This window comes from Blennius ocellaris (genome assembly GCF_963422515.1).
Source record: "Blennius ocellaris genome assembly, chromosome: 1".
NCBI classification, from domain to species: domain Eukaryota; kingdom Metazoa; phylum Chordata; class Actinopteri; order Blenniiformes; family Blenniidae; genus Blennius; species Blennius ocellaris.
The window spans coordinates 3139641-3152485 of NC_137650.1; the positions used below are offsets into that span (position 1 = coordinate 3139641).

Genomic DNA, 12845 nt, shown 5'->3' on the forward strand with positions numbered 1-12845 from the left:
TGGCTTTTAAGCAGTCGGCTTTAAAACCATCTCTTCTGTTCGGATGATTGCTTGATGAGTTGCAAGAAAAGACGGGCCAAGAGAAGATAAATAATAATTTTCTGTCACAAATGATTAAATGTTACTCAAGTGGAGTTCCGGGACAGAACAACCGTAACAATAAACATTACAGCAACAAACACCCTTCAGTGCAGTGGTCTCGCTCTTTTTCTATGTAATTTATTTTAAGACTCTGGTGAAGCTTTTCTCGTTTGAGACGCTGGTATGATGTCGCTCGTTGGCCATAGCCCTCATTTAACTGACAAAGTAAATTACAGCTGTTGGAGGGCTGACAACTGCTTTTCAGTGGAGTGTGCAGTTGTTGAGGCAAGAGGACTCGGACCTGAAAACAGTCTCGCCTGAGGACGAAGGAGGCTGCACTGTGTCCGGCAGCTCAGCACCAGAAAGACTCCTTTGTTTGTGCCCTCCTTTGTTTTTTCCACCACATCGGACACATGTCACATGCCCAGCGGCTCCACATCAGCCCCAACACACACCAGTGAGTCAGCTGACAATGATTTGTGTCACCAGGCAGCTTCCCGTGGCTCCTGATCGCCGTTTCATGATTTGAAGCCAGCGTCAACAGCAGCTTTAGCTTCCTGTGATTTCAGAGCTGTGCCACCCAGAGGCAGCCTGACATTCCTGCTCTGTGAATGCTGAGGAATGCTGCCACAGGCCCAGTGTAGAAGAGGATGAATGCTCGTTTGCAGGCGTTACGATACAGCACTGTGCCAGTTTTATAAGCGTCTCCATTTAGTTTCATTTGAATGCAGCTTTTGTTAGCACTGCATTGCTGCAAAGCTGGAGGAAATATAAACTTTAAACGTATGTTGTGTGTCTATTCATTATCACAACTACATTGTGAGGTGGCAAACTATGTATTAAAGTACTCATTTTTAAAAAAAAGACGTGAATGTTTAGAGGCTTAGCTTGAATTAACGACCACATGAATTGCAAAGCCCTGGACCGAGGTCATGTAGTATAACTAGTAGTACTAACTAGTAGTACTAACTAGTAGTACTAACTAGAAGTTGAAAGCCTTTAATCATTACTTAAACACTCGCAGTCCCCCGTCTGTATTTTGCTCACTGTTCCACTGAACTCTGGTTTTCATGTTGCTTCCATGGAGACTGATTGTGATTGGCTTTACCTTCCGCCTGCATCCACACTGACTGATGAAGAATTAACACATCAACCTTCACTTCTTTCTGAGACCTGCAATCTTCTGGAGAGTGGACCTCTTGTTATGATGTAATGAGTAATGCAGGTACAACTGGAGAGGACCACCTGCTGAACCAGGACCACCTGCTGAACCAGGACCCCCTGCTGAACCAGGACCACCTGCTGAACCAGGACCCCCTGCTGAACCTGCTGAACCAGGACCCCCTGCTGAACCAGGACCACCTGCTGAACCAGGACCACCTGCTGAACCAGGACAACCTGCTGAACCAGGACCACCTGCTGAACCAGGAACACCTGCTGAACCAGGACCACCTGCTGAACCTGGACCACCTGCTGAACCAGGACCACCTACTGAACCAGGACCACCTGCTGAACCAGGACAACCTGCTGAACCAGGACAACCTGCTGAACCTGCTGAACCAGGACCACCTGCTGAACCAGGACCACCTGCTGAACCAGGACAACGGACAGGTTCTCCTGGAACATTTCAAGCTGAGTGACACTGAAACGACCAAAATACTTGATCTGGACCAGATTATTAGAATATTCAGACGTTGTGGTTTCAGGAGATTAGAAGACCTGAATGTTCAACCATGATGCTCTGATCTCCTCGTTACGTTACGTTACGTTACGTTACACTACGTTACGTTACGTTACGTTACGCTACGTTACGCTACGTTACGTTACGTTACGCTACGTTACGTTACGTTACGTTACGCTACGTTACGTTACGTTACGCTACGTTACGTTACGTTACGTTACGTTACGTTACGTTACGTTACGTTACGTTACGTTACGTTACGTTACGTTACGTTACGTTACGGTGTCGGTGGGCCTGTTCTGCTACATGGTCGCATCCATACTTCACTCTGGTTCACTTCCATAACGTTCCTTAAAGTAACTTAACGTTCCTTAAAGTAACTTAACGTTACTTAAAGTAACTTAACGTTCCATAACATAACTTAATGTTCCTTAAAGTAACTTAACGTTCCATAACATAACTTAACGTTCCTTAAAATAACTTAACGTTCCTTAAAGTAACTTAACGTTCCTTAAAGTGACTTAACGTTCCTTAAAGTAACTTAACGTTCTATAACATAACTTAATGTTCCTTAAAGTAACTTAACGTTCCTTAACATAACTTAATGTTCCTTAAAGTAACTTAACGTTCCTTAACATAACGTAACGTTCCTTAAAGTAACTTAACGTTCTATAACATAACTTAATGTTCCTTAAAGTAACTTAACGTTCCTTAACATAACTTAACGTTCCTTAAAGTAACTTAACGTTCCTTAAAATAACTTAACGTTCCTTAACATAACTTAACGTTCCTTAAAGTAACTTAACGTTCTATAACATAACTTAACGTTCCTTAAAGTAACTTAACGTTCCTTAAAATAACTTAACGTTCCTTAAAATAACTTAACGTTCTATAACATAACTTAATGTTCCTTAAAGTAACTTAACGTTCCATAACATAACTTAACGTTCCTTAAAGTAACTTAACGTTCCTTAACATAACTTAACGTTCCATAACATAACTTAACGTTCCTTAAAATAACTTAACGTTCCACAACATAACTTAACGTTCCATAACATAACTTAACATTCCATAACATAACTTAACGTTCCTTAAAGTAACTTAACGTTCCTTAACATAACTTAACGTTCCTTAACATAACTTAACGTTCCATAACATAACTTAACGTTCCTTAAAATAACTTAACGTTCCATAACATAACTTAACATTCCATAACATAACTTAATGTTCCTTAAAGTAACTTGATGTTCCATAACAATGGAACGTTAAGTTGGAACAGGAACAGGTTGAGTATTGGAGCGCAGAGGGGCGGAGCCTAGTGCAGAGGGGCGGAGCCTAGCGCACAGGGTCTTAACATCACGTGTCCTCTGGTACATGAAGGTTCCACTTCCTCTTAACAGCAGAGAACATCAAACCAACCAGAGGCTCCATCTGGTCCCACCAAGCAAGGAGCTGATTGACCATTTATACTGCTTTTACTTTACATTTCATTGTGTTTTAATGCACCACAACGTTTCACTGAAATGGACTTTATGTTGACATCGTCATCATTTTCAGTACGAAGTGTTTGATCTTGATCAAATATAGACAGTTTCATTACAAACACTGTGACCACAGAGAAAGAGAAACTTTGTATTGGTTCAGGTATGTTCTTTTAAATAACCAGAACATATTTAGTGTTTGGTTCGTTCAACATCAACTGGTCCTCCCGTCCCTCTGAAGAGAAGACACCTGTCTTCAGGGGACACTTGGCCTTGGATTTGAGGGCGTCCCTCCAGCACAGGTTTTACTGTACTGTTAGGAAAAATGCTGTTTCTGCTGTGCTGATCTCAAAACTGACAGCCGATTGCAACAATCACAAAAGAATGATTTTTTTCCACTTTGCAGCCTCAGAGAAATAAAGATACTCTCCATAACGTCACAGTGTTTAGTATGGCCCGCTTCACTATTTAACTATTTCAACAATACAAAATCTCTCGTTATGTGAAACCAACACATCCCTCTGAGGTTAAATCAGGATCAATCTATACATCAAGGTAACGGTTCTCCTGAATACTGAGGATACACAGAAAGACGTGAAAAAAAGGTCTTGTTACCTGAGTATTCAGGGCCTTGCGCTGCGCCGCCGGAGTGTTGGCGTATGACGAGATGGAGGAGCTGGTGTTGATGTCATCTGTGTCGATGTTGTCACTGACGCCACTGCTCACAGAGCTGCTGTCGTCCCAGCTACACACACACACACACACACACACACACACACAGAGCAAAGAAATAGAGAGAGAGAGGTTAACTTCAGTGCTTCCCCCAGTCCCTCGCCCCGGAGGAGTGGATGAAGGAGTCCACTTGGCTCCTGTTCAACAGATGCTCTTTGGGAACATAATTCTTCTCCTCTTTGAAGCGGCGAACACTAAATTCACTCATGAGACAAGCGGCAGAGCCTGGAGACACAAGAGCAGAGCGTGATGCTCCAAATCCCACAATTACAACAGCACTCAGAGACGGCGAGTCAAACCTTTCAGACGCAGCGATGCCTTCAAGTGCAGCGAGGAGGTTTTTTTTAATCTTTTGAAGAAGTCCCTTTAATCGTGTGAAACCCCCCCCCCCCAGACCCCCGCGTGCTTATGCATCCAGTTGTTACTACGTGCAGGAAAACACTGCATGAATATTTCAACAGATGAGAAAAACCTGCCAGTTGAATAGAAGCAAAACTGAATCTATTAACATTGACACTAAATGGAAATGGAATCTTCCAAAAAGAGAAGAAACTTGGCAACTCTCTTCTTTCTTCCAGACTGACTTCAACATGACACACACACACGCACACACACACACAAAAAGGATGAATAGGGTTGTCTATCATATGAACAAAGGATCGTGGGAGGGGGTGACATCATGGCCTTGTTTGTGTACAAGTGTGTGTGTTGTGTGTGCGACTCCACGCTGTTCAAACAGACCCATCTGAGCAGAGTCAACGCACCGGGAGTTAATGCTGGATATTTGTAAATATGCGTGTGTGTGTGTGTGTGTGTGTGTGTGTGTGTGCGTGTGTGTGTGTGTGTGTGCACGTATCCGGCTGGAGTCTGTCGGAGACAGGAAGCTCAGCCAGTTGGCAAACATTACTCTGAAAGGACAGAGGGAGGCCGATGATGATGGCAAACACACACACACACACACACACACACACACACACACACACACACACACACACACACACACACACACACACACACACACACACACACACACACACACACACATACACACACACACACACACACACACACACACACACACACACACACAAATGGCACTTGCATTGCGGGCCTCCCCTAACCTAATGATTTTCCTTCACTTTAACCGAGTTCCTGAAAACAAGCAGGACGTGGTCCAGGTACAACTTGAGGTACAAAGTCTTACTTTGACCTGCTGAGGTTTCCTGTGGTCAGTCTCACTTCAGAAGTGTGCTCATCACATCTTTCAAGCCCCATAAAGTGTAGAAAGAAATGCATTGCACGCCTCCAGGGTACTTGTGTAACCTATGGGGGGGCTGACTGTCCCTGAGTCAGCAGGTTGAAGTTTGCATCAGCATGTGAAACACACACAAAAACACACATCTACTCTGGTAAAGTCTGTTAATACTAATGATGCATAAAACTGACACACAAAAGGACTGATGTGAAATCTTCATAATTAGTTAATTAACGTTTACCAACTCACAGGTATTTACTTTTGTTTTAAATGAAAGAAGGGGGGGGGGGGGGCGGCAAAATTCTATATTAACCAGCTTGAAGCCATCATTTAGTTTTAGATAAAGTAGTAGCTGTTAAAAAGTTCTTAGTTTGAATACTATGAATGTCTTTTTCACCAACAATGCTCCATCGTTTAACCAAATATTCAGCTAAGCAGTCAATTCGCAATATTGCCAGAGCATAAGGGCCCACACAGTCACTTTTATTTGTTTAATTAAATGAGTTTGGCCAGCCGATGCCAGCTTTCATTACTTGACAGCTTTTTGGTTCAACACAAAGGCGTTCATTTATATCAGCTTCCATTCGTTTGTCATCTTTCAGATTTCCTTTTTAGACAAAACAGCAAGTCACGCGGTTGGATACCCAACTTGGAAGTCTTGAATGTTTCCCAGCAATGCACGGACACACAACAAAAACAAAGAACCTCCGATGGCAAAACTCCCAGATTTAGACTACCACCAAAACCTAATCAGCTGCTTCCTGGCAGACGGCATCGAGCCACATCGAGCCGCCGAGCAGCAAGCTGACAAACCAGCAGAAAACATGAAGTTCCTCTTAGAGACCCCCCCCCCCACACACACACACACACACACACACACACACACACACACACGGTGTCTACCTGTTGAGGTTGTGAGTGTTGCAGTGGCCACCAGAGCGCTGCGGGAAAATGCCAAGCTGGACAGAGAGCTTCATGACTCCATGCCGCTGAGAGAGTTCACACAGTCAGAAGTCTTTCTCTCTGCCTTCCTCTCTTTCGGTCTGTCTGCCCCCCCCCCCCCCCTCTCTCTCTCTCTCTCTGGGCCTGGCACTGTTCCTAGATGCAGTTCCTTTGTCACTGGCTGCACTGATGCTTCAGGCTGTTCAGAGTCTCTCTGGACTAGCAGACAGAGAGAAAGCAGAGGGAAGGACCTGCCCTACTGCTGGTAACATGAGCCTCCCCTGGGACTGTTAACCACTTCACTGCCACTGACACTGAGTGCTGAAACACACACCAACACACCCCGGGGCGACCAAATAAGTCCCTTGGGGCTCAGCGGGAATCGAGCGGCGACACAAGTCAAAGCCACACCATCCCGGACAAAAGCGGCGGACGATCCCGAAATCTGTGTTTCCCAGCTTCAGTGTGTGCGTGTGTGTGTGTGTGTGTGTGTGTGTGTGTGTCTGCAAGAGCAACACTGCAATTTCGCAGACAGATCCACCCTGACCGGCTGACAAGCCAGTGCTAATTAGAGATCAGGCCAAGCGGCGCGGCCCAGCCCACGGCCTCCCGCTGGCAACGCAAACCCACCAGTTACCAACCGCCAAGCTCTTTTGGGCCAATCACAGGAAGCAGAGACATTAACCCTCGCAGGAAGCGGTGCCAGACGCAGGCCGCGAGGTCAGCGTCTAATACGTCGTCGCACTGAGGGGAAGATGAGAAATGCATTTCACCGAGAATCATAAAATGATGTTCTCCTCATTTCACCTCTTGCACCAGCCAGTCATCAGGGAGCTCAAGCTTCCTCCCAGCACTGATGGTGAGACTCAGAGTAGTGACTTTAATTGGAAATAAATTGCAACTGAACTTCAGGTGCAAGTTTTCCATTCATCAGAATGAACGTGTGTCAAGTGGGGAAAAGCCCAGTAGTGGACAAAGAAACGTGACCTAAATCAAGACATTCCAGAGAGGAATCTCTTGCCAGGCCCTTTGGAAAGGCTTCCTGCTTTCCCCGGAGGGGTCGGGGTTCAGAGGCCAAACCTCTGAAACGTTTCTTGAAGAGAAAAGCAGAGAGAGCGAGGCGAGAGCGCCAACGAACAAATAGCGCCGCATCACTTCCAGCCAATAGGAGGCTGGAAGCGTCCTGAGAAATTCACTGTGGTTGTGTTTGTTTAAACTGTTCTTGTGCGTGTCCCGAGGGACCGTGGTGGGTTGGTCTGCCGGCCTGGAACCCCCCCCCGTCCTGACAACACCGCCCGGCTCTGGCTCATGCACACAGGAGCCGCGCTGCAGAAATGTACACACAGACATGCGGCCACAAACAGAGCCGTGAAGCAGAAGTAAGGGGATTTCCTGTGTTTGAGGGGAGACCACTGGTCCTCACTGCAGCTGGAGCACAGAACCCCACATCTCCAGCCCTGTCCGCACCAGCAGGCAGGCGGGGGAGGAGGACGGAAGGACAAACCCTGTGGGCTTGTGGGACAACATCATGGACGAGCTGGCAGGTGGAAAACAGCGCCGGGGCTCCGACTCTACACCCAACACATCAGCAATTCGAAAGCCAAACAGAATAATCTTCTCATCGCTAAAGAAATATGCTCAATTCCTTGTTGCCCTTTAGAAAAATGAATACACATGCATATATTCCAAGTCAGTGGCTTCCACTCATTCCTCCTTATGGACTCTAAATAAGCAGCAGACCTCCATCACACTGAAGCCAGTGACGGACACATCCACCCTCACAAAGGGTTCACAAATGGGAAGAAAGCTAACTTTGCAGGTGTGCTATTGTATGCAGAGAGTTTTCTTTGATCTGTGCAAATATGATTTTGACAACCTCAGAGCAAATAGATTCCTGGAGCCACTGCTCATGGGGTCCTGCAGGTTGGGAACCGTTCCTCCATGCATCAAAGATTCAAACAGTTTGTGCAAATGCAAAATGCTCAGTCATCCATCCATCTCATCGATTTGGTACATTTATTATTAATTATTGCTTTCAACAAAGTGATGAAACACCACATTTGACAGTTTGTCTACAATAACTTTGCATTTAAACAAAAGAAATGCACTTTTTTATAACTAGGTTTCAAAGACGTAGTGAAGAGAGTGAAGATACTGGACACATAACAGATCGACACACAAACACAAGATTTGTAAGCAAATGTGGCTCTTTTGTGGTGGAAACATAGAAAACACCCGGTACAGCAGGGAAATACATAACAGCAGACGCTCCCCTGGTTTGGGAAAGTTGTTTTATGAGTTGAATTGCCATGATGCCTCATGACAGTTTCTGCACTTCCAGCTGTTCATTGCCTTGAGGGTCAGAACACTTCAGCATGGATCTGGATTGGGAATAAGCGCATGGAAATGTGTTACTAATATTTGAAAATAATGATTTATTTGAATTACTTTCATTACATGTTCAATATCTGTCTTATAAAAACTGAAAAAAGTGAGGCAAAAAAAAAAAAAAAAAAAACGGAACTGAAAATGTGACTGAGGGTCACATGTTCAACCTGGTGTGTGTAGTGTGGACATGACTGAAGCATCAACAGAGGCTCTGATCCCTGGACGTTACATTCAGTGTCCCTCTCCGTCTCATGTCTCGGCCCATTGTGTCCCGTCTTGGAGAAACGTCTTGCCATCTGAGAGAATTTACCTTTGGCTCCCTCTCTTTCACGCAGACTCCTGGCTCGTGTGTTTGATGTGTAAACATTTGACCAACTGACCCGGATCAGCATTCAAAGAAATAAACCCACAACAAAACAGTAACTGTTGACAAGCATCTTCTGACACGGCCACACGCCTCCAAGAAATCTGAAGGACTGCCTGGACAAACATGGAATTTGTCACATTTGTGCAGATACACTACATAAACACACACTGCACACAAGCAGAGCTATTATCACTTCAGTGCTAGAATGAAACACGTGGCTGTAATTTCTGTCTTTAAATCGGAGCGAGAGCAAAGCGTCTTATGAGACGTTCAGAGGTAAAGCTACAACAAAAGCTTTTTATTGCCCTTTATGACGGCCAGCTCCTTTGATACTGTCTTCAGAAGATGATCAGTCTAAAGGAGATATAAAATAACGTTTTAATACTGACCCACTCTGCTTTTACTTTGTTGCCTTCAAATGGTCAAACTGTTATCTCATTAGTAGTCAGGAGTCAGCTGCAGAAAGGATTTAAATAATAATGGTCTGGCACCACTTTCTACTGCTGTGCAAAGGTCTGGAAATGTGTTCCGTTCACATATGAGGGGAGGGTTTGGTGATAAAGTCTCCACACCTGTTACAATATATAAACTTCTTTAAATGCAGTTTATTGGTCAAATCCAACCAATACAACTATCAACTGCTCCCAAATAGTTATGCAACACTGTAAGTAAATACCTGAACATGCCATGATAGGTAGAATGTGGACGAGTCAATACAGACCATTTACACATATTTTGGAAATGCCACAAGATACAGATGTTTTGGACAAATGTACAATTTACCCTGCAACCCATGCTAAGGCACGGCATTCCTAAGAGCTCTATGGTCCTTTACTTACCTAACAGAAAACAACACACATGCGGAGGACAGATATCTGGTCAAAATATTACTAATAGCTGGAAAAAAGGCTCTAACAGGGGTAAAGTGGATCCACCGGCATGGGGACGGTGATCAGACATGATACAGGAAATCTACACAATGGATAAACCTCCACATCGATAAGACGACTGGAAGCACACGAAGATAAGTGGAAGAAATGGAACCCGAATGGCGACAGACAATTGACTCATCAACATAGAAGATGAAAACTGCAAAAGAAGGGACAAAATAGAATGAAGCTCCCAACAGGATATTACCCCCCCCCCCCCCCCCTTTCTCATTTCCCTTTGACTTTTCTTCCTTTAGCTTTCATTCTTCTTTTTCTTATATCTTCTATTTCTGTCTTGTTGTGTAAACGTCAACTACATTTGTTCAGGATGTACTGTTCCGTCTGTTTGTGTTGAAAAAATCAATAAGAACTAAAGTGAAAATGTCTGTAACACTTTGAGGAAAAGCCAAAAATAAATATCAATCTACCTTTAACAAAAGCTGGAAAAGTCTTTCATAAATGATTCCATTGACAAAACAGGATGAAACCTCCTGCAGGTTTAACCCTGCATGCACACTTCTGAAATAAACAACTTCATATGTCGTTGAGTTGACTTCTCGAGGCCCAACTTATGGAAAACCTCATTCAGAGGAGGCATGGAGGTTTGAACTCACCCTCTGAAGTTGCTCCCACAAACCACTTGGATGAATCAAAGTCCGTGACCTCTGGTCTTTTGCTCTGCTTTATATATCGACTGTTTACTCCGATGGGACTGAGGCCGCTGACCGTCGGCCAGTTCAGCTGGACGAGGCTCAGTCTGGCTGCAGGCTCAGTCTCATATCGAGCTTTTCACTCCCTGTGGATCGTTACTGCATCTTGTTGCTTCCAGCTGAGCAATAAAGCAAATAAAGTCAGGAAAGCTGTGAAGCACATCCCACCTTGAACACATAACAACAGAATGTTTGCTGAAAGATCCTGAGAGGAGAAGTGTGTGAGTTGGAGGCACAGAGTTTGTGAAGCATTCATCCCCCTGTATTGTAGCCCCTCCTTTTGTTTTGGTTTGGAGTGTGTGTGAGGCAGGTGTGTTTGTGTGAAGCCCATGGGTGGGGGGGTCTGCAGACACAGGAACCATAGCAACCGAAACCAAATTTCTCTGAGGACTCCCATCTCTTTCTATTGATCTCTTCTCAGAACAAACACATTTCTTCATGGACTTAATTCATTTTGTGGTGTTTTTGTATGTAAATCAAGGCCCTCAAGGTAAATGTTTTCCTTCAAATCGAAAACTGAAGGCATGGACTCTAATATCTCCTGACTTTTAAACCTTCTGACTTTTTTCCAAAAACGAAATAAAGGCTCCAACAATTCAAGACTGTGACAATGTGGGAGGAAGACTGTCGACACCAGCTGAGTGAGTGAGCGAGAGCATCGTCGGCTGGATTTGACCTTACACATCGAATCGACATGCTGCAGATTCAGACACGTCCCTCGAGCCCCACCGAGCCGGCTTTCTCTGGAAACACACTCATGTGCACAGAATCCAGCGGGACGACGCTGCAGGAAGCTGTTTTCAACATGAAATGGCTCGGAGGCAGTTCCAGTGTTTAGCATTGAGTCAGAGGCTGACAGAGTCTGCAGAACGGCTCTTAGAGTTCAACTGAGTAGTTCTGTTTGAGATCGGAAGACAAAGACTGAGGAGACAAAGGATAAGAAGGTGTAAAATAAATTTTTAAACACCATTTTCACCTGGTGGTCTTCATATTGTCACCCTCAACATTATTGGCACCTGTGTTTCACACAAGTGAAGTGAGATCCTGATGATGGAGACCAAGTTTACCAACAGAGGACAGATTACAAAAGCAAAACAGTTACATTCTTCCGTACTTGGCTTTGTTTACTCTTTAAAACAACTTATGGTTGGAGAAGAGAGTGAGGGATGGTTTGTTCCCTCTGGTGTCACTTGTCCTGGTAATCCAACACTGCCACCATGAACCAGACAGTCACAGTGGAGCCCAGATCCAGCAGCCAAACACACCCAGTGGGGCGTCGCGCTGGAAAACACCTGAAGCTGCAGCTGCCATCAGCAGAAAGGACCAGGCAGGGAAAGAGAACATTTGTGATGTGCAAGTATAGGTGGAGCTTTCTCTGTAATCACAATGAAAATAAACTCTTGGTTCTCCAGCAAGCAGAACTGCTGACTCATGAAATCACAGAACCCACAGAAGCAGACGGACGGAACGACACTGATCTTATTACAGACAAACTACATTCACCCAACTGAGACAGGGGAGCCAGGAGGAGGTGGAGGAGGAGGAGGAGGTGGAGGAGGAGGATGAGGAGGTGGAGGAAGAGGAGGAGGAAGAGGAGGAGGAGGAAGAGGATGAGGAGGCGGAGGTGGAGGAGGAGGAAGAGGATGAGGAGGTGGAGGTGGAGGAGGTGGGGGTGGAGGAGGAAGAGGAGGAGGTGGAGGAGGAGGAAGAGGAGGAGGTGGAGGAGGATGAGGAGGAAGAGGAGGAAGAGGAGGAGGAGGTGGAGGAGGAAGAGGAGGAGGAGGTGGAGGAGGAAGAGGAGGAGGAGGTGGAGGTGGAGGTGGAGGATGAGGAGGATGAGGAGGTGGAGGTGCATGAGGAGGAGGAGTGAGGAGGAGGAGAGAGGAGGAGGAGTGAGGGAGGAGGAGGAGGAGAGAGGAATGAGGAGGAGGGAGGATGAGGATGAGGAGGTGGAGGTGGAGGAGGATGAGGAGGTGGAGGAGGAGGAGGATGAGGAGGTGGAGGTGGAGGAGGAGGATGAGGAGGTGGAGGTGGAGAGAGGAGGAGGAGGTGGAGGAGAAGGAAGAGGATGGGAGGAGGAGGTGGGAGGGGGTGGTGGAGGAGGAGGTGGAGGAGGAGGTGGAGGTGGAGGTGGAGGAGGAGGAGGGGGACGGTGGAGGAGGACGAGGAGGAGGAGGAGGTGGGAGGTGACGGAGGGAGGAGAGGAGGAGGAGGAGGAGGAGGTGAGGAGGAGGAGGAGTTGGAGGTGACGGAGGAGGGAGGAGGAGGAGAGGAGGAGG

The 12845-nt window shown here is 45.8% G+C and overlaps 1 protein-coding gene across 1 annotated transcript in view; it reads right to left on the reverse strand.

The window, feature by feature from the left end:
- nav2a (neuron navigator 2a) overlaps positions 1 to 12845 on the reverse strand; it is a 139154-nt gene that overhangs the window by 37629 nt on the left and 88680 nt on the right. The window contains 1 exon segment of the mRNA XM_080519522.1: positions 3859 to 3988. Within this exon segment, the coding sequence (XP_080375648.1) occupies positions 3859 to 3988 (130 nt within the window).